The 23,901-nt window shown below is 36.3% G+C and overlaps 1 protein-coding gene across 2 annotated transcripts in view; it reads right to left on the bottom strand.

Annotated features, from left to right (window-relative positions):
• MDGA2 (MAM domain containing glycosylphosphatidylinositol anchor 2) overlaps nucleotides 1-23,901 on the bottom strand; it is an 805,991-nt gene that overhangs the window by 458,546 nt on the left and 323,544 nt on the right. For both annotated transcript variants that reach the window (XM_027570414.2, XM_027570415.2), the window contains one exon: nucleotides 2,095-2,234. In XM_027570414.2, coding sequence (XP_027426215.1) covers nucleotides 2,095-2,234 — 140 coding nt within the window. The remainder of the gene's footprint in view (nucleotides 1-2,094; nucleotides 2,235-23,901) is intronic.

Raw genomic sequence — 23,901 nt, 5'->3', positions numbered from 1 at the left:
TGATGGTTACCATCATCCCTTTTATATAGATAAGAAACCTGAGACAGAGAGAGCCGAGAGGTTGAGGAACTTTCCCAAGGTCACACCAGCAGGCCCCATGGATCCAGGGTTATATCCAGGCATTCTGGTTCCAGTGCCATGCTATGAACCACGGCATTGTACCTTCCTCTCCTTCATTTATTTCCCTTGGATGCAATAGTACTCTCAGGTCATTACATATTGCCAGATGATATATTTTTGAAGAAAATTTTTTAAAATCTAGAAAAAAATGCTGCCTTTGAATACTTCTAGAAATGGAGACTTTATGATTCTGGTTGCCATAAGAATAGGCAACAGATAGAGAAATCTCCTGAAGAGTGCAGTGAGGAGCTTCTCTCTCCCACAGCATTCCCAACTATTATATTCATGTTAGACAAAGAGGCAAGAAAGACATTCCAGCTTCATGATATCAGACAAGAAAACCCACCCTCAGGACCAGCTGCCACCAGCATGCCCTTTAGTGTTTGGCCAGGATGCCAGAGCCCAGCTGTTCTGTCAGCTTTCCTTATACAGTTTATTGACAAAGAAGAGGCCCAGTTAATTTTTCAAACAGGCAATAGAAACTGAAACTGACTCACCTGCAAATACCTGAATTAACTTCTAGGAATGAAGAAATAACACTACTGAAATAAATTTTTCCGAGGGTCAGAACACATTGAAATTGTTCCAGCAATGGAATTGCTTAGAAAAAATAAAATAAGGTAATAATCTACTCCTTGTTCCAGAACTTATTTTGGATTGGCCAGACATCAGAGATTACACTCCAGATTGTGAATCGTTACAGAGAAAATGTATGGAGAAAATAAGAAATTCCTAATCTTAAGGGAAGATAATTTTATTCATTATTTTTCAGTTAAAAGCAAATGTTATAATTTGCAATTTAAGCCACTGTGAATTTTAATTTTTAATATTATTTTTAATAACTATTTTAATAACTATTTTTTCTAGATTACTTTTTACTAACAGTGTAGCATTTTTATTAAACATATTTTACCATTTTGGTTCTAGTCATGGTCTTATCTACCAATCTTTTGCTACATTCTGTGAAGTTCATATGCTTATTTTTATTTGTCACTTGGGTCAAATGGTAAGGTTGAACCTCTTTGAGTAGTAAGAGTTAAGGATGGTAGGAGCAAAAGACAAGATTAAAATGATGAGTTCATAAAATCTCCACATCGCTCTTTACTTTCTTCTATGCAGTGGTGTTAGCTGGATTTTTTTTTTCTTCCTGCAACACTAATACTTAAAATATGTAACTTTGCTACCAAATGAGACCTCTTTTCCATTGTAGTGTTTGTGTTGATTACCGGTGTATATTTTTAATTAGACAGGTTAAATATATGACAGTAAGAATTGGCAATTAATGACTAAGACATCCTGAATATTCTGTATTATATTGGAACTGAATTTTAACATCATAAATACACACTATATTACCCTCTCCCTAACCCTTTCTTTCACTCCTGCAAACTTTTTCTCTGCTTATTATTTATAATTTTAGTGCCCTTTGAAAAGTCTCAATTTCTGTTCCTGCTATTAAGGTAGCTTATAAATGCTGTAGCAGATGACTCTGAAAGTGAATGCATACACCTGCAAACATTTGTTTTTAAAGTTTTCTATGAATATAATGACTAGGAGGAAGGAAAGTACATGGGACCTCGTGTACCACATTCTTCAGAACAAATGCTTCTTTGGCTGCAATTATGTCATCATGAAATCATGCTCCACATTCTAAAATAAACTCATTGCCATATGAATTGTTATCTGACTGAGATATTTTTGTAGTTGTCTTTTAACAGCTTCCTTAGAAGTGTCTTCCAAATTTCTCACAATACCAAAACAAAAATTTCTTTCTTCATCTTACCCAAGTGAGTACGACAAGCATGAATGTTCAGCAATCACCACCCTTATCCTGCATTGCACACACACAATTACTTGAATTTCTCACACAAACACACACACACGATTTTTTAGCTAAATCTTCTAAAATATACATTTTTGACTTCCAAGAAAGATCAAAGAGAGTTTTCCTCAATGTCACAGTTCGGGACTCACCTGTGGACGTGGATGTCCCGTGACCAGACAGGTCAGTTCTAGTGTTTCTCCTTCCCGTATGGTATAGACCCTTTCTGAGTAGCGCTCCTCCTCAATGTTACAGGCCAAGCCTGAATGCACAATACGAACCGTTGGGGGAGCTGTCAAGTCAGGAAGAAGAGAGACAAGATACATAAAAAAATAAGTCAACTGTCCTCCCATGAATCATCCCGGTTGTAAGAACAATTCTTATTAGACTTTACCACAGTTAGATCCATCAGGCTTAACATTTGAGCAACCCCAAGGTATCAAAGGTATTGCTGGACAGAAACCTTCAAACTTATCTAACAGTCACCAAGACACTCTGAAAATGGCAAAGGGAAACAGGATGGTGGGAGAACAATGGTGACATAGGAAATCATTACAAGACTACATGATAAAATCTGCTAAAAAGTGAGAGGTCCCTTTCTTTCTGAAACCCAAAATTTAATATAGTAAAGGATGCTGTCCAAAATCCAGGTAACACAAACTCAAAAGACCATTAGAAAGGGAAAAAAAATTTGAATGAAATACATTGGCATTTTTCTGTTAATTTAATAGGCCTTGTGGTGTAAATAGGGAGCTAACAAATGAGAAGATTTCGTTATGAGGAACTGAAACCAACTTGATTTTCAATATTCATAGATTCTTGTGTTGATATGAGCAAAAGATGATCACCGAATTAAGCTACTGAAGAACGCAAGAAATCATTAATGCCCAAGTATAACTTATGGGAAAATTCCTTCTGGAAAAATGTGTGTTCTGAAAGTAACACAAAAGAAAGTTTCCAGTATCTAATACTTTGTTTTATATAACCAAATGTATAGAACACTCATAGTATTTAACAATTGAAAAGAACATATTTATTAACCTCAAGTTCAACCAGAAACTGAAGGATAGAAAAGCCTATTTATGGATAATAAAACAACTGGGTATTTCAAGATTTTTCTGGATATCCAAGCAGATCCTGTTCTTCAACATTCAAATTCAGGATTCCATTCTCCAATAGGCCGCATCAAATGAAAAGCAAAAATTTCCAAAAGAAGGATAAGAAGAGGAGAATTTAGTAGTTCTTACATTCACTATGCACAAAAAGCTCCCCAGAAACTTTCTTAAAATACAGATTTCAGAGATATGGCCAGAAATCTGTTATGTATGCAGAAAAATCTGCATTTTTGCAGGAATCTGCATTTTTGCCAAACCCCCAAATAATGACCATGCCAGTGCTACTTAGACCAGATTACTAGGAATAATTTTCTACAACTTACAAGTGTTTGTTGACTAAAGGAAAATACTCCAAGGGATAAAATATCTTTTTCCTTTTAATATTTTCAAGTAAATAAGTTTATGCTGTGCATTATTTCACTGGTTTGGAAAATTAAGTGATGCTCAAACAAATCAAATGTTTTGTTTGGTCTATAAAACCAATTTATCAAAAAAATTCTTTTACCATGTCTTTGGACACTGTCTAGACACTATAATAATTTATTTAGTTTTATGACATTAGAAATTCTTATCTGCAGGGTTTTTCTGGGTATTCCAATATATTTCACACAATGTTTCCTATAAATCATTTCCTACAGTGATCAAATTTAAACTTCAATTTAGATAAGTAATACTAGAGAGCTACTTATTTTTAAACATCTGTCATATAAACTGTATACATATTATAGAGGTTAACAAACTCATGATGATAAATAAAAATTTGCAAAATGTAAATAGAAAATATAGATTCATTACTTTGAAATTTATTTCTATGCCAAATTTAGCTTAATAAGTGATAGCACACGTTTACTAATACATCTAATTATAGAGTAACATGACATTTTTCCAGATTAATTTACACGTTATTTTTGTTTTAATTTCAAATCAATGAATAGCATTGTTATTTTTAAGCTATATCTTTCCAAAGCATCATTATGCAAATAAGTAGCTTTATTTAAAACATTTAAATTATACAGGAAGCACATTGTGTTCATTTACAAGGGTTAATTTTCTGCTATTTTCTTCTATATTTTAACACATTCTTGGAAAAGGTAATTGCCTATATATTGTAATCATTATGAACCTACCATCTCTCTTATGGGAGGGTGGAATATTCTGCCAAATTTTAGGAGTGGAAGATGTATTTTTCCTAGTATGCATTAAAATGTGTGCTGAGTACTTTTGCTGGTCAACGATAAGGTGAATATTTTGGAAGCTTCCAAGAACTCTTTTGGTCTGCAGAAAGCTCAACTGAAAACGTTTTAGCTCATCCAGGTCATCGCTCTTATTTCCAAATTGAGGACATCAAGTGACCTGCTCACAGGCCTGCAGGTAGTTGTGGCCTAAATGAGAGCGGAACCAGCGGTCCTTTGTTCTTTTCTCTACTTCATGCTATTAAAACTATGTCTGACATAGTTAAATTAGGGTTCTAAATAACTCCTAAACTAGATGTACACTAGACTAGGGGAATAAAAAAAGACTGAGAAACTGTTCGTGAAGTTGTTAGAGCACCATAAGTAGGTGAGCAATATAAACAGTATAATTGCTGCAAAAAAATGAAATGTAACATTGTTTCAATTCACCATCCTGCCTCCACTTTCTGCCAAACCCAGGATATCTCACAACTGTCAAAATAATATTTTGTAATTCCTATTTTCATCATGTCCTTTTCCTGCTTAAGGATTCATGATGTCTCTCTACGACACTTCACAGAGTTTAATGTCTCTAGGTGCTCTGTAAATGTCCTCATGCTGACTATACAACCCCAAATCCTACTTTTCTGTAACATCAGCCCAACATCAGTGGGAAGGTAAAGAGCACTGAGATTTTAAAACTTTGATCTCATACACGGATTTTCAAGCATATATTTATTGAGCAACTGCTATACATCATATACGAGAATGTTTGCTCACGCTATTCTCCTATCTAGAATTCCCAGACTGGTATTTAGATCAATGTTCCTGACAACTTCTTAGATTATTTAGCAATGATTCTCTTTTCTTGTCTTCAGGAGATAGGCACTGCCCAGTGATTCTCCTTTTTCTTAACACACTAAGTTTATATTAAGTACATCGTTGCCAGGATGGAGCATCATTTTAGGCATCTGTTCTATACCACATGATTCAGAGCACAGAGTAGGTTTATATTTAATAATTTATTTTAACTTAATAATTAATCTGTAATTTATGTTTTAGCAAATATCACTATAATGACACCAACATCCTGTTTTAGCAAAAATATCAACTATTATGGCACTGAATTTACTTACTGTAAATATAAATGCAATTTGCAGTACTATAACTGAAGCAAGTCATCTTTTATCCTCTCCCTTGTTGAAAAAAGCCTCAATTCATCATCCTGAAATTGGACTAAGGGTTATGATCCCCTTTACCCTGTAGAGTCAGCAATGAATTAAAATGTTAAAATGAGACTCATATTCATCCAAATTTGTTTGAAGTAAACCAAATCCCATTACATAAAATCTTTCCTAACACTAATCATATCAACTCCCTTAATTTGAGTAAATTGGCTTTGGGTTCAAAAGGTCAGCCTAAAAGGGTAAAAGAGAGACATTCTTTTATCTTGTTAGAGTATACTTTTGAAAGTTAAACCAAATTCTCTCTGTATTTTGTTGGAGAAAGAACACAAATAAATTATTCTCCAATGACAACAACCAGGAGCATTTGTAGGCTTTCATTCTCATATACACTTTCAAGCTTATATGCACTGAACAACGGCTATAGATCGGGCATGAGGCTATGTTCTGGGGACATAACACTTAATGCTACGAGCTGTAACTTTTAGCAGCTTACAGCCTATTGGATCTGTCCAATTCAGAAGGAAGGGAGGAAGGGAGGGAGGAATGGGAAGAAGGGAGGGAGGGAGGGAGGAAGGGAGGAGGGAAGGAAGGAAGGGGGAAGGAAGGAAGGGAGGGAGGGAGGGAGGGAGGAATGGGAAGAAGGGAGGGAGGAGGGAAGGAAGGAAGGGAGGAAGGAAGGAATGGGGAGAAGGGAGGGAGGAATGGGGAGAAGGGAGGGAGGAAGGGGGAAGGAAGAAAGGAAGGAAGGGAGGGAGGGAGGAGGGAAGGGAGGGAGGGAAGAGGGAAGGGAGGGAGGGAGGGCGGAGGGAAGGAAGGAAATAAGGAAAGAACAATTACAGTTGAACAGGATACATACTCTAACAGAAGAAAGTGAAGAGTAGTGTAAGAGGACAAAGCTGAAGATGCCTCAATCTGCCTGGAGGGTTCCAACATGTTTCACAGGGTCAATGACATGTAACTTAGGTCTGGAAAGATGCAAGTGGAAGGAACAAAGGGGAAGGACATTCCAGAGAGAGGAAGCAGTGTGTTCAAAGGCATGTCTGTAAGAGACTGCCGGCAGTGTTTAGGAAATAACTACATTAAAATGTGGTCCATGTCATTTATAACTTACTCTGAATTTTGACACTGGTGCCACTCTCTCAAGCTGCCATTATGTGTCCAGACACAGCAGAGACATTGTAAGGTTCTAGGAATGGAAACGAGGACAGAGACCTACTTTAGAGGTTTTGTTAGACAGGAGTTGAAGATTAACTTGAGTGTGGGGTGAAGGAGGAGGAGTTAAGATGACACTGAAGTTTACACCCTGGTTAACTAGGTAAAAGATGAGTTTTTATTTTATTTTTTTTAAGATTTTATTTATTTATTTGACAGAGAGAGATAGCGAGAGCAGGAACACAAGCAGGGGGAGTGGGGGAGAAAGAAGCAGGCTTCCCACAGAGCAGGGAACCCCATGCAAAGTTCGATCCCAGGACCCTGGGACGATGATCTGAGCCAAGGGCAGACACTTAACGACTGAACCACCCAGGCACCCCAAAGATGATTTTTTAAAAGATTTATTTATTTGTTTGAGAAAGAGAGAGAAGGGGAGAGGAGCAGAGGGAGAGGGAGAAACAGTCAAAAGCAGACTCTGCACTGAGCAAGGAGCCCGAGGAGGGGCTCAATCTCACAACTCTGAGATTAGGACTCTGAGATCACGACCTGAGCTAAAACCAAAAGTGAGATGCTTAAATGATTGAGCCACCTGGTGCCCTAAAATATCATGTTTTTAATAGAAAATGCTCTCTTGAGCAACTGGCTGGCTCAGGTGGTAGAGCATGCAACTCTTGATCTCAGGGCCATGAGTTTGAGCCCCATGTTGGGCCTAGACCCTACTTTTAAAAAAGAAAGAAAGGAAAGAAAGGAAAGAAAGGAAGGAAAGAAAGGAAAGAAAGGAAAGAAAGGAAAGAAAGAAAAAGGAAAGAAAGAAAGAAAGAAAGAAAGAAAGAAAGAAAGAAAGAAAGAAAGAAAGAAAGAAGGAAGGAAGGAAGGAAGGAAGGAAGGAAGGAAGGAAGGAAGGAAGGAAGGAAGGAAGGAAGGAAGGAAGGAAGAAAGAAAAAGAAAGAAAGAAAGAAAGAAAGAAAGAAAGAAAGAAAGAAAGAAAGAAAGAAAGAAAGAAAGAAAGAAAGAAAAGAAAGAAAGAAAGAAAGAAAGAAAGAAAGAAAGAAAGAAAGAAAGAAAGAAAGAAAGAAAGAAAGAAAGAAAGAAAGAAAAAGAAAGAAAAAGAAAGAAAGAAAGAAAGAAAGAAAGAAAGAAAATGCTCTCTTAATCACTATGGACTCCACATTATTCACGCATGGGAAAGATTTGAGATGAGTTCTGAGCCAAAATCATGGAGGGCTTTGTTAGAGTAAGGACTTAGCTGCAAATCATTTTTGAATGAGACACCTTTCTCCAATAGCAGTCCAGTACCAGGCACTATTTCAGAAGGACATATTGGTTTTAGCTAGCAAATAGGTTTGGTTTTAGGAGTTTTCTCACATCTAAGAACCCCAAGTAAGAGCTCTGTACTTTGGTAAATCCCTCAAATCCCTGATGCAAATACTCTCTGAGAATTCAGCTTGCCAATATAATCTTGACACTCTTCAACAAGAGGTCAAGAAGACAGCTTATTCTTGATGTAGATCACAGATCTCCTGGGATAGGCAGTGTGGAGAGAGGGATGCTCAGCGGCCCCCCATTAGAAGCCCTGGGGAAGACATCAGTGAGCCACCCTGCACCAGCGTCCCTCACACATTCTGTCAAGAGACAGAGGCCGAGAGACAGAGACAGACAGAGAGAGAGAACGTCTCACACCTTACTGCTCTCATGCATCAAAGATAATACAGTTGACACTTAACACCATTCTTAGCAAGCATTCAGTTTTGCTTTTCAAGCACATAACAATAATCAAATTTCTTTCCATTTTCTATTGATTTAAGTGATTACATGCTTTCATAAAACACTTCTTAGTCTTCTACATCTTACATTTAGCTAATTGAAATTGCCAATAATTGGCCTCTTCTGCTTATTTCACAGTCTCCAATATAGCACACATGAGTAGTAATTCTAAAAATTTTAAAAAATGGTGTCTTCCTTTCTTATTTTCTGTCGTTCCTACCCAAGTTACTAGTTTAAGACAGTGGGTGAGTCTTCTCCTCCTTCCTTTTGTCATGATGATCTCCCAATTCAACTTTTAAATTAAGTATTGTGTCTACAGGCATAGTCCATAATTATCCCTCTTGTTGTTTAACCCGTTGCCTAATATTTTTCTCCATAGGCTCACTATATTCATATTCTGATATCACAGACACAAATAAGGAAGAAGAGCAAAGGAAGATCCGGGGGAGGAGATGAAAGATCTCAGTTTCAGATGCTGATGGTGAGCTGACCAACAGCTGAAAAGTCATTGCTGGACACAAAATTTAGAGCTTCTAAATAGTAGTGTGTGGTTGACAGGAGCATAGGTGGAATCTCTAAAAGAGAGAACGTAGAGTGAGAAATTAGGAGGATAACAATAGAAACATGAGTAGTATGAATTCTTAATACAGAGAGGCCAAGGAAAAAGACTTAATATGTTTTTAAAGTCAGAGAAATAGAAGGAAAACAAAGAAAATGTGGTGCTTTAAAAGTTACATAAAGAGATGCTGAAGCATAGGGAACTGTCCAAAACTGTCACTTGCAAGAGTTGTAAATTAGGAGGATCACAGACAAAAGGTCATTGCTTATGACACCTAGGATGGCATTGGTGAATTTTGAGTGAGCTATGGTGGTAGAGTAGTGGGGTCAAAAGATGAATGAGATAAGGTTTGACTGAGAAGGAGAGAAGTCTTAGTAGGTCAAACTGAGCTTAGGGCAAAAAGCAAAACTGCGGTTGAGGTTTACCCATGTTGTAAAAAGGAACGGTAAGTATAAAATGGAATACTTTAACAATATTATACCACCATTTCAGGATTGCAAAGACTAACTATTTACATTATAAGAAACAAACCATAATGTTTGTATTTCCAACATAACTGATTTTTTTGCAATACCATACTATTTTCTACTAACGTTCATCATTCTTTTTTTTTTCATCAAACCTTTCAGTCAAGAGCCTTTATTAACATGCAAGTATCATTTGCCACAAGATATAAAGTTTTTCCTAATCGTTGTTCTATTTCAATACTTTAAACTTAAGGTTACTTCTGGATCTAACACATAGAGTAACCTACTAAAACTGGTCAAAGTTGAACTTTATTCTAGTTGTCACTTTGACCTTTAAGATCAACATTTAGGTTTTAGATATTATTTGTCAGCAAGTAGCCGAATATAATTCTTGTACTTGATAATCTTCTATACTAAAATATTTACCAGTACGTCTTGAGAAGTTACTAAAATATATGCAATTAACATATTTAATTGTTTTCAGTAAGCTGGAAAGTATAATGTTAGGTCTTCTATGAGGAAAAATTACTTTTACAGATCTTGGTTGTTAATCATTCTTTTAAAACTTCCCTAAAATCCCATTTTTTTTCTTTTCCTTCCTTTTTTACTTTCTGTTTACTCTTTTCTTAAAAAATATATTATTTATTTATTTGACAGAGAGACATAGAGTACAAGCAGGGGGAGCAGAAGGCAGAGGGAGAAGCAGACTCCCCACTGAGCAGGGAACCCAATACAGGGCTTGATCCCAGGCTCCTGGGATCATGACCTGAGCTGAAGGCAGATGCTTAACTGACTGAGCCGCCCAGGCACCCCCCTGTTTACTCTTTTACAAGTTTAACTTTGTCAACTTTTGTACCACATATCAGAAATCTCTCAAAACTACCTACTCTCTTCTGTAAAAAATGTAATCCAAGTTAAACGCACAGCACATAAATATGCTTACATGAACCCATATTTTAAAAATGGAGACAGAAAAACAGCATTTAGTCTCCCATCAAGACCTCCTCTCATCTTTCCTTGGCAGTTTAGTGATTAGAAATAATGGTACACCTTCTAAGCCATCCTTCTGCACCTGCTTTGCTGTCCTCAGACCACAAAAGCCTGGCTTCTGCCTATTGCTTGTATCTGTAAAAGAATAAGGCAGGAAAACAGAATGTGGTAAGCTGCTAATTTTTTGTCATTATTTTGATTTTCTACTTCTCCTTCAGTCTTAGTTTATCTGCCTTTGCTTCCATGAAACTATGAGGATCTTATGAAATTATACCTTACTGTACATTTCAAAACAATACATATTTATTACATTCCACTAATATACTTCCCAAACTCATGAATATAAACACATATCCAAACATGTACATAAACAGAATGTTCAGTTTGTATGTCTATTCTAGTAATTTCCTCAAAAAATAGTTAAAATCCTTCTGTTGTCATTTAAGTAATCCCAAATTTAGCAATACTCTGATACAAAAACAACATACAGATTATTTTAAATCAGCTTTGAGCTCAATCAATCAATCAATAAATAAGTGTTTAGCTTATTTGAGTTGTCTGATTCATTGGTTACTTTTAATTAGATACTATTTCTGCATCAGTGTGAACTTATTCCCCTATACCTTTCCCCTCAACCCTTATATTTGGTCAACACAATATTCCCATCCAGTAGAGAGAAATAATTTTTCATCTTTATTCAATGAGCTATAAAATAAAAGTACTAATCAAACTCAACATCCAAAGAACAAATGATCCAATCAAGAAATGGGCAGAAGACATGAACAGACATTTTTCCAGAGAAGACATCCAAATGGCCAACAGACACATGAAAAAGTGCTCAACATTGCTCGGCATCAGGGAAATCCAAATCAAAACCTCAATGAGATACCACCCGACACCAGTCAGAATGGCTAAAATGAACAAGTCAGGAAATGACGGATGTTGACAGGGATGCGGAGAAAGGGGAACCCTCCTACACTGTTGGTGGGAATGCAAGCTGGTGCAGCCACTCTGGAAAACAGTATGGAGGTTCCTCAAAAAAGTTGAAAACAGAGCTACCCTATGATCCAGCAATTGCACTACTGGGTATTTACCCCAAAGACACAAATGTAGGGATCCAAAGGGGTATGTGCACCCCGATGTTTATAGCAGCAATGTCCACAATAGCCAAACTATGGAAGAGCCAAGATGTCCATTGACAGATGAATGGATAAAGAAGTGGTATATATATACACAATGGAATATTATGCAGCCATCAAAAGGAATGAAATCTTGCCATTTGCAACGATGTGGATGGAACTGGAGGGTATTATGCTGAGCGAAATAAGTCGTTCAGAGAAAGACATGTATCATATAATCTCACTGATATGAGAAATTCTTAATCTCAGGAAACAAACTGAGGGTTGAGGGGTGGGAGGGATGGGGCGTGAGGGATGGGATGGCTGGGTGATAGACATTGGGGAGGGTATGTGCTATGGTGAGCGTTGTGAATTGTGTAAGACTGTTGAATCACAGACCTGTACCTCTGAAACAAATAATACATTATATGTTGAAAAAAAAAAAAGGAGATCGTAGGAAGGGAAAAATGAAGGGGGGAATTCAGAGGGGGGATGAACCATGAGAGACTATGGACACTGAGGATTCTAGAGGGGAGGGGGGTGGGGTGATGTGTTAGCCTGGTGATGGGTATTAAAGAGGGCATGTACTGAATGGAGCACTGGGTGTTACATGCAAATAATGAATCATGGAACACTACATCAAAAACTAACAATGTGATGTATGGTGATTACATAATAAAATAAAAAAATAAAATGTTTATCTTATATTTGTAGAAATTCCTTTTATTAGACCAAAAAAATAAAAGTACTAAGATCCTACTGATTATTTTAGATTTAATCAAAAGAAGGTCATATCTAGGGGCGCCTGGGTGGCTCAGTTGGTTAAACGGCTGACCTCAGCTCAGGTCATGGTCTCAGGGTTCTGGAATCAGCCCCGCATCAGGCTCCATGCTCAGTGGGAAGTCTGCTGGAGATTCTCTCTTACCCTCTCCCTCTGCCCCTCCCCCTGCTCATGTGTGCATGAACTCTCTCTTTCTCAAATAAATAACATCTTTAAAAAGATCATATCTACCTCATATGACTTTGGTGATGGACTTTTAATATGAAAGGTTTTGAACATTTTGCATATTATGTATCTTCAGTACATGTTGAGCAGCACTGTCATAAATTAATTGAACTTCCCTGAAAGACTCTCCAGAGCCCAAGGTAAGGTAAAAAAATTAAACCTTGAAGCCTTTAGTTTTAGAAAGAAGCTATTAATGTTTTCTAAATAATAGATGGTGATATGATTTTTTAGATTAATGTTAGCCAATAATTTAAAGCAGAGTTTAAATTAAAAATTTAAACTGATCTGTTTATATGCAATAGATACTATTTAAGACAGAAGAAAGTTTGTCATCAAAAGAAAATAACCTTCAATAACAATGTAATTATGTGCATGAAATTTCTCGGATGAACATTGATGCAAACCTCCTCAACAAAATATTAACAAACCAAATCCAACAATATATTAAAAAAAATTCATCATGATCAAGTGGGATTTATTCCAGGGATGCAAGGGTGGTTCAATATTCACAAATTAATCAACGTGACCTATCACATCAACAAGAGAAAGGATAAACACCATAGGAGTATCTCAATATATGCAGAAAAAGCTTTTTACAAAGTACAACATTCATCCATGATAAAGTCCCTCAACAAAGTAGGTTTAGCGGGAACACACCTCAACATAATAAAGACTATCTATGAAAAACCATAGCTAAAATCAATGAAAAACTTAGAGCTTTTCTTCTAAGATCAGCAACAAGACAAGGATGTTCACTCTCACCGCTTTTATTCAAAACAGTACTGGAAGTCCTAGCCACAGCGAATGGACAAGGAAAAAAAATGGCATCTAAATTAGTAAAGAAGAAGTAAAACTTTCACTATTTGCAGAAGACATGATACTCTATACAGAAAACCCTAAAGACTATACCAAAAAAACTACTAGAACTGATAAATGAATTCAGTAAAGTTTCAGAATATAAATTTAATATATAGAAATCTATTGCATTTCTATTCATTAATAACGAAGGAGCAGAAAGAGAAATTAAGAAAATAATCCCATTTACAAATACACCAAAAATAATAAAATAACTAGGAATAAACTTAACCAAGGAGGTGAAAGACCTTATTCTGAACATTTTAAAACACTGATGAAAGAAATTGAAGATGACACAAACAAATGGAAAGATATTCCATGTTCATGGATTGGAAAAGCCAATATTGATAAGCTATCCATACTATGCAAAGTAATTTATAGATTTAATGCCATCCCTATAAATACCAACAAAAATTTTCATAGAACTAAAACAAATACTACTAAAATTAAACCACAAAAGACTCTGCATAGCCAAAGTAATCTTGTGAAAGAATAATAAAGTTAGGGGCTCCTGGGTGGGTCAGTTTGTTAAGTGTCCAACTCTTGATTTCAGCTCAGGTCATGATCATAGAGTCGTGGGATCAAGCCCAGTGTCCAGCTCTGTGCTGAGCAGGAGTCTGCTTGAGATTCACTCTCTCCTTCTCCCTCTGTCCCTCACCCCCACCTCTAAAAATCAATCAATCAATCAATCAATCTTTTAAAAAAAGAAAAGAAGAAGAAGAAAGTTGGAGTTACCACAATTTCAGATTTCAAGGATATACTTCAAAGTTAATCTAAATAGTATCTTAGCACAAAAAAAAAAAATCACATAGATAAATGGAACAGAACAAAGAGCACAGAAATGAACTCATGTCTATATGGTTAATTAATCTATGACAAAGGAGGCAAGAATATATGATGGGGAAAAGACAGTCTCTTCAACAAATTGTACTTGGAAAACTGGGCAGCTACACGTAAAAGAATGAAACAGGGCCACTTTTTTACACCAAACATGAAAAGACAATAGACACATGAAAAGATGCTCAATATCACCAGTCATCAGGGAAATGCAAATCAAAATCACAATGAGATATCACCTTACACCTGTCAGAATGGTTAAAATCAAAAACTCAAGAAATAACATGTGTTGGCGAGGGTGTGGAGAAAAAGCAACCCTCATGCTCTGTTGATGGGAATGCACACAGATGCAGCCACTATGGAAGACAATATGGAAGTTCCTCAAAAATTTAAAATAAAATTACCATATGTTCCACTGACTCCGCTACTGGGTACCTACCCAAGGCAAATGAAAACACTACTTTGAAAAGATATATGCACCCTTACGTTGATTGTAGCATTTACAATAGTGAAGATATGGAAGCAGTCCAAGTGTTCATCCATAAGATAAATGGATAAAGAAGAGGTGGTATAGATATATAATGGAATACTACTCAGCCATAAAAAGAAGTAAGATCTTGCCATTTGCAATAACATGGATGGACCTAGAGAGTAGAATGCTAAGTGAAATGTCAGTCAAAGAATGACAAATACCATATGATTTCACTCATATGTGGTATTTAAGAAACAAAACAAATGAATAAAGAAAAAAAGAGAGACAAAAAAGACTCTAAAATACAGAGAACAAACTTTTGGGTACCAGAGGGGAGGTATGTGGGGAAAATGGTGAAATACATAAAGAACACCAAAAAAAGAATAGAAAGGAGAAGAAAATGACCTTCAATAATAATATAATTATATACATTAAATTTTGATGTTAAACAGTAAAAACAGTAATGCAATTTAAATTGTAATGTTAAAACGATAGTAGCAATAATATTTTTGTGTAAAAGAACTATCTTATATATCATTCTCCAATCAGGGTACTAACTTTATGGAAAATTGAACACATAACAGCAAAATATTAATCTAAAATATCTTCCACAAAATGACATTTTTGTGTCCTATTTTTTTCTTAAATGAAACAGTATAAAAATTTTAAATTTTATTACATGAAGGCTTCTACATTTGCATTTTGAGATTTCATCAGAAATACCTTTCTTTGTTTTCCCCTAGAAGCATAACCTATTAATATATGGCTAAAACTTCAAAGACTCTTGTATGTTTTATAGAGGAAACAATACACATTTCACTGAATCTAAGGTTTTTGACATTTTTTTTTTCAAATAGAACATTTGACAACCTCTTATGTGTATGCCAGAGAGGAACAAGTCTGAGTCAACCACCAGTCATGTACGTCCTACCATCTCTTCATGGACATTTTCACCCCAAGCCCTTCACAGTGTTCTTCCTGGTATTTCTTGGGGGAATACAGTTGACCTACACCTTGGGAATATTTGAAAGTCCATCACATATTTCATTAATCTTATATTTGCTCACAGAAAATTTGTGTGAACTAAGCTGGGTACCCCAACTTGAAGGTAAATTTTAAGAGGAACTGCACTTTCCCCCTCCTGGGTAGGAATGTCATTTGCTATATGCAAGTTCTTGGTTTTCTATTGGACCCTATGGTGGATTCTAAATTGTTTCCAACTAAGGGTTGAATCATGTCTCTAATTAGTAAATTTTAGAAAAATAAAAAATAACTATTCCAGAAACATTGGGGGCTAGGCCATAGACTATCAACAACAACAAAAAGCTGAGATAAACACTCTTGCTTTGATGGCACTGTTCTTTTTCTTTTCTAATTTAAATTCAACTAGCCAACTTATAGTACATCATTACTTTCAGATGTAGATGGCACTGTTCTTTATGGGCATTGAGTCAGTGTGGGGGCACAGTGAAGGAGACAGAGAAACTATTATAACACTTCACGAGAAGACTGCATTTAATCCTTAAAACCTTTGATTAGGCCTTCTCCTTCTAAATCAAACTTGTGAAATGGCTTCCTCCCAATAATGTCAGAAGCCATGTATCATGCGCTCAGTGAACCCTCCAAGGTTCTTTGAACCACATCTTTCTTGCCTCTTATGAATTACCATCATATCTTATGAGATCAGGACTCCTAAAGCCACAGGTACGGATTGCATCATTTTTTTTTTTTTTACCCCTCTGGACTGAAATGTATACCTAAATACACTCGTCCTTCTCTGAAATAAAGAGCTTTTCAGCTTTCTTGGAAAGAACTTACAAAGCTACAGCAAATACTAACTAAAATGAAATTAGTCTCATCATTGTGCTGCATCCCTAATCACAAATTGGGTATTTAGAGACAGCCATTATTTCTTCCAGTCTAGCTCATCAAGAAAACAAATGAGATTTACTACAGAATATGCCAAAAATGAAAACTTCAATTTACTTATCCAAGAGTAGCAATGGCAGGCAGAGAATTTTTAGGATCTGGCCTGCCAATTCCCCATTGTTTCTCTCCACTGAGAAATCACTGCCGCTGCTTGTGATTAATCCCAAGAAGGACAAGGTCCTCAGCATGTCAGAAAAAATGCCTTTCAGACCCCAGAATGCAGGAATCAGTGTGACAGTGACCCACACCCAAAGTCCCTTTCTGAACAGAGCAGAAGAGCGATTATCACTAAGGAAGAATGAGTCAGACTTCACTAGGACAATACTCTCATGGACTGAGAGTTTAGCAAACACCAGAACCTGTGTAACACATGTGATTTTGACAATCTCTAGTTCTCTCTAAAACCTGAAAATGTATATTTTTAATTTCCATTTAAGAAAATAAAACATCTTCAGTGAAACTTAGTAAATTTCAAAGTTTAGTTTTAACTACATTTCTACCTTTACCCTAAAAGACAAATTTTGTCGTGTTTCATTTTGCCATGTTGCATCTTCATTTTTAAAAGGCCAGATATTCCTTTATATCTTTGGAATTTAGGGGGAGAAAACAGAATACAGAAAGAAAATTATCATTTATATACCGATAGGCAAAAAGTATTTTTATTAAATTACTTGGTGCCATAAGAACCAAAGTAAAAACATCTCTCTAAATCATGCAATGTGAAACATAAGCAATTATTAGTAAATATTATCATCCACCTTATATTTTTTTTTAAATCTTAAGCTTTCAAAAATTTCAGAAATATACATACTTCGCTTCCGTTCCACAACTGCACTAATTCTCTTAATCTCAGTGGATAATGGTGACACATGTCTGTCTGGACACACGAGGTCTGTTCCCATGAACTTAGAGCCATTTTAAAAAATTGATTTAGAGTCTTCTTTTATTAAATTATATTTTAGGACTTCAAATATCCCACCCTCTTCTTGCCCTGCCAAGTCTGTCTGATACACAAAAATCCAATGAATGACCAAGCTCATTATGATTCAGGCCAGCTCTGTCTACCTTTCCAGGTCCCCTATAATGAACCATCACTCATGTATCATCTTACACCCCCTCTTTTACTGGCCCACTCCCCTAGGGACCTACTTCCACAACGTCAACATTACAGTTTTACATTATCAACATAACTTAAACCAATAATTAAAAAAGTCAAAAGTTTAAGCAAAGAAAAATGATATTCTTTCAAGAGGAACTTTTTGCCACAAATAATTTTCTCCCACACCTGCTTTATCTTATTGGTGAATAATGAACAATGAGTATATATGTATTCCTCTAATTAAAAAAGTTTCTAGGGTGCCTGGGTGGCTCAGTTGGTTAAGAGACTGCCTTCGGCTCTGGCCATGATCTCAGGGTCCTGGGATGGAGATCCATGTCGGGCTCCCTGCTCAGTGGGGAGTCTGCTTCTCCCTCTCCCTCTGCCCCTTCCCCCCACTTGTGCTCACTCTCTCTCTCTCTCTTTCTCTATCACTCTCTCAAATAAATAAATAAAATCCTTATAAAAACAGTTTCCAGTGATAAAAGAATTGAATCTTTCTAATGTTGCTAATTTAAAATACTGGGTTTAGGATCACCTGGGTGGCTTAGTCAGTTTAGTGTCTGACTATTGATTTCATCTGAGGGCATGATCTCAGGGTTGTGAGATCAAGCCCTGCATTGGGCTCAGGGCTGTACCTGGAGTCTGCTTGAGATTCTCTCTTTCCCTCTCCCTCCCCCATATGTGAGGGTGTGCATGCTCTCTCTCGTTCTCTCTCTCTCTAAATAAATTAATAAATAAAATCTTTTAAATAAATAAATAAATAAAGTACTGGGTTTGAAGTTGGGTTTCCTGGGTTGGAAATACTAGCATAAAATCTTGGATAGTCTCACCTTCCTCAAGCATAAAATGGGGGATGATAAAACTTTTTACTTCATGCTGCTGCAGAAATCATATCAGATAATGTATATCTGAGGCTTACATCAGTGCCTGGCTCATAGCACTAGGCATTCAAAGTTTTAGTCCTTGACAGCCGCAAATCTCCATGTATGGAACAAACATTGAAGGAATAATATTACTGCTGATTAGTAAAATCATTACATTTTCTTCCCAATAATTTACATGAAATAAAATGAAAAAAATCTGTAAAAATGACACTAACTCGTCCACATGATGAAATGATCAAATTTGTGAACAAATCTAAACTTCTCTTTTTGAGGCCCATTGATAAGTAAATAAATGAAAATTATTGCTGAAAATTTCACTGAAACTGGTACTTTTCAAGGATAAATTACTTAGTATCATAAACCATTTTTAAGTAAATAAAAATGAGAAAACAGTGAATAACAAGTAGGTACATCTACAGAGAAGTATTTCAGATAGGCTTTTATCTAATTAATCACATAATCAGCATTCTTAGAAATATATTTTAATACTCAGAGTTCAAAGCATGTATTTGCTTCCCTACCATAATCTCAAAAAAACCCCCAAACATTTGTAAAAATTTCAAAGACATATCTAAACAATTATAAAATGACATTTTCAATACTGAAGTTTCAATAACTAAAATGAATAATGGAGGAATGATACAAGCCAAAAATGTTATTATGCAGATGATGCCTCCATTTTAATTAAGGGCTGAGATCGAGACCTGAGGGTCTAAATCCAGAGCTATTTTGACATATATCAAATGTTCCTTAATTTCTAATTAAAGGCCTTTTTGACAGGTTCTCATGTCAATATATTCCTATTAGCTACCAGTACCTTTAAGTGCTGTTTTGTCACTGACCTACATTAGTATATCAAATATGACAGCAAACTGATGGCTTCACACAATAATAATTCAGATTACAGTCTCTAACCAAACATTTAGAAGAGCACCTCAATAGCAAAGAAACATGAATACCTCTGTTTCAACTTTATTTGATGAGACACTAAAGAAAAATTGAATATAATGATAAATAGCTTTAGTGATGTTCAAAATCTTTTTTTTTTTAATTAGGATTTAGTACAGAGGCTACATAATTTAATTCTGGAAATAAACTTCCTCTTTAAATAAATAAAATAAAAAATAATTGATTCTGAGAAATCTACACAGTCTTTGATCTATGTATGTATCTGCCCATGAGAACCTCAAATAAAAAACATATAAGTCATGCTGACATGATATTTGTTCCCTATTTTTTTCTCCTTCATATAAGGTAACAGGTTAAAATATGTGACTTTTTATCAATCTTGAAGTAGAGACTGCTAAACGGCGTGCTGGGGAGCTAAGGGCTTTTATACTTTCTGGAAAAGTTTGTCTAAAGCTTCCAATTATATTTGCTCAAGAAAAGCTTCCTGTTGTGCTTATTAGCACTGAAGAAGTCTTCCCTTAGAACAATCTCATTTTCCATAAGCCATTTACATGGGGGAGGGGTCTCAATTTGGTTATCTAGGAAAAAGTGTCAAACACTGGAAGACTGTTCCCTGTGCTATTCTAGCCTCTTCTCATCCATTCTTATGCTAGAGTACACAAGCTTAATTAAACTATGGTTTGGCCCAGGTACCATCTATATGATGGTTCACAAATTCATACTGCCAACACAGACCTTGGTCCTGCCCTCCAGGTCCCTATAGCCTATTGTCTACTTGACAGTTTCTCTTGAATGTCTTAATATATTCTAATATACCCAAAATATATAATATGCATAATATATTATATATCCATAATTCAACACCTCCATAATATATTGCACATGTAATATATCCATAACTCAATACCTCTCTTTCCTCAAAAAAGATGTCTTCTTTCAGCCTTTGCTGTGTCATTGAATGGCAAGACCATCAGAAAAATTGCCTGTACCAGATACCTAGACCTCATCCTTGACACCATTACCAAGAGCTGTTGACTTTACCCCCTTAATTGGCTCATTCCCTCCAACTTCAACACAATCATGCCATCCCAAGCCACTATCATCTCTCTCTCAGACTACTACAAAATCATTCTGATGACCTCTTTCCAAATGTATCTCCAAACAGCACAGTAATGATATTTTGAAATGACCATATCAATACCTTACTTAAGAACCTAATGCTTTTAAAATAAAACTGCTATTATTAGGATTTTGGAAACCCTAAACAGTTCTTCCCCTGCTTCCACATGGCATTCAAACACTCCTCATTCTCCCCTCCCATCCCTATAACTTGCTGGATTTCATGCTGGCCCAAGGCCTTTGCACATGTTGTTCTCTCTGGGTCCAAAGTCCTTTCCTCTCACCTTATCCTAGTTATTGCTTACTCACAACTCCTTCCAGTGTTTTCACTAGAGGAATACGTTCCCTGGCTCCTCTAAAGAAATCAAATCCCTTACTTGTGGACACTCAGCAACACGGGCCTCTTACTCATACCGCTTAGCACAGATAGAATTTCACATACACTTCCGTGGCTATGGAAGTCAGTCTCCTCCAGTTAGAAGTAAGCTCCAGAAAAGCAGGAACTGTGCCTTGTTTTATTCAGCATTATATCCCAAGCACCTACCACTGTGTCCAGCATGTAATGTATTTCATTAAATAGTTCCTGAAAAAATTGTATGAATACAGCAAAAAACAACAGCCTATATAGGCATATAGTACAAAAGAGGGAGGAAGGGAAGGAAGGAAAGAATGCCACAGGAAAAAAAGTACACATAGTTCCTGACTAGACACACACACTAGAAGTGTCATTATACAGACTATGTACATGTCTATTTTCAAAAGTTTTACCTTTCCCTAACTGATTGTCATTGCCGCAAATGAGACTAATCTAGGTCCACATCTCTTCTGGTAAAATAATTTACATCATAACTTTCCTTAGCCTGAGGATACAGCCTTTTGTTGTCTTTCCCACAGTCTGTTTATTATGTGGCAATTTCTACATATAAAATATCTTAGAATGTGCTGCTTAAAATGCATATTGTGATTTATAATATTTTCACTAAGTGTCATATTATAGTATCGTTCTTACTGGTTGGTGGATCTTCAGTCATCTGTTATTCTGGACTGGAACAAAAGACGATCTACTTTATGCAGGCAAAGCACAGATACTGACATTTATAAATAAGATCCTTGGGGTTGACAAAATTCAAACAAACCATCTCTTCCCAACCAGCCTTTGAGATTGTACATTTCTGACTTGCAGACAAACTGCAAAACATCTTTTATAATCTGCAAAATTCTATTTGTTTTTCAGATAATGAAATGGTTTCTACTTATAGTTAGACATTTATTGGTCTGTTAAACTAATGTCGCTCCTTCTAGCACACCAGAACCTTATAAACTAAAGGATTGAAAGCACCCTCCATTTTCAATCAGCACATGCTACCGAACTCCAATTTTCAGAAAGAAGGTGTCAGAGACATTTCATCTCTTCAGGTTCATCTCCACATTTTCTGTAGACCTGCTAAAAATTAGCAGAGGTTTATTTGCAATGATAGAGATACCACTGATAAAGAGATGTCTTAACTACTAATTTTGGAGGTAGGGATAGGGCGTTATACCCTACTGCCTTGAATTATGTTGGTTTATGACAGCAGTAAGAGAACCATACTTCAAATGCTTTAAAAGTTTTTGTACTGTAACAAAAAAAGATATACTATTTGTTATAGACTGAACGTGAACCCCCAAAACCTGACCCCCAATACCTCAGCATGTGATCTTATTTAGAGATAGAAAATAACACAGGTAATCAAGTTGAAATGAAGTCATTAGAGTGAGCCCTAATCCATGTGACTGATGTCCTTATAAAAAGGGGAAATTTGAGGGGCACCTCGATGGCTCAGTTGGTTGAGCCTTTGGCTCAGGTCATGATCCCAGGGTCCCGGGATCGAGTCTTACATCAGGCTCCCTGCTCAGTGTGTGGGGGGTTCTGCTTCTCCCTCTCCCTCTGCTGTTCCCCCTGCTTGTGCTCACTCTCAATCTCTCTCTCTCTCTCAAATAAATAAACAAAATCTCTAAAAAAGGGGAAATTTGGACATAGGCATGCACACCAGGAAAGTACCATGTGACTATGAAGGCAGAGATTTGGGTGATGCACCCAGCAAAGCCAAGAAACACCAAAGATTGCCAGCAAACCACCAGAAATTAGGGGAGAAGCATGGAACAGATTCTTCACAGCCCTCAGAAGGAACCAATTCTGCCAATACCTTTATCTCAAACTTCTAGCCTTCAGACCTGCAACACAATATATTTCTTATTGTTTAAGCCACCCAGTTTGTGGTACTTTGTTATGGCAGCCCTAGGAAATGAATCCACTACTGAACAACTAGTGAGAAAGATGAGGGGTTCACAGCTTGGCATTTCCCCTGCTGATGTGATGATACAGTCACCAAAACGGACAGGTGATAACAACACATCCACCCATCTTTCCTTCCTTCCTATCCCCTTTTTTCCTCTCTTTTCCACTCTCCTTTCCCTCCTTTGCTATTTTTTCTTTCTGCCCTCCCTCCTTCTTTCCTTCCTTTCTTTGGATAGCATGATGAATGTCACAGTCTCAATCTCCAAGAACACTATTAAAAAGAAATTTGAGTATTCTGAGTGGAAAAGTCCATTATTTTGTACTTAAATACAATAAGAATAAAGGAGAGATGGTTATAAAATCTAAAATTTTTATCAAAAACATAAATTACTCTGTATTTTTCCTGGAGGGGAATAGCCTGGATTTAAGAGATTTAAGACTGTCTTGAGTATCTGTATTTGTACTAAAGTTAGGAGAAAGCCATCTATCTCTGACATTTACCCATCAAACACTATAAACCATATAAAACTAAACCAAAACTTATAAAAGTTAATGGCCAAAGGGGACATAAGCACGGATTTCATTGGCTGAAGAGTTCCAGGAACACCCTGTTGAGTATACTGTGGAAAGGATGAAACCTTTCCAGGAAAAATATAAGCCATATATATGTCTGAAAATTATATATTTGAAGGGGAAAGAAGGCAAACAGAGTAGATTGTGGTTCTGAGTGATTGGCTGGCTGTTCTTTCTTAGCTTGAGAGTGGAAACACACACACACACACACACACACACACACACACACACCCACACACCCACACACACACCCCAAAGCGACTTTCCAATCAGTTCTGGATAATCCTTATACATTGGCTGTTGGCGTTCCCTCTTGTGTGATGGCAGGCCTCACCAAAGTCACGGCAATAAGGAAATAGTCTGTTGGTATTTTTACTTTCTTTCAATTAATTGCTTTTTGACACAGCTTGTATTCAATAGAGCATTAAGATCACATGTAATAATAACTGCAAATTTTATTTATCAAAGGAAATG

Source organism: Zalophus californianus, chromosome 6, assembly GCF_009762305.2.
Source record: "Zalophus californianus isolate mZalCal1 chromosome 6, mZalCal1.pri.v2, whole genome shotgun sequence".
Lineage (NCBI taxonomy): Eukaryota > Metazoa > Chordata > Mammalia > Carnivora > Otariidae > Zalophus > Zalophus californianus.
The sequence above is the reverse complement of the archived record's forward strand: the minus strand, read 5'-3'. Positions and strand labels throughout refer to the sequence as shown.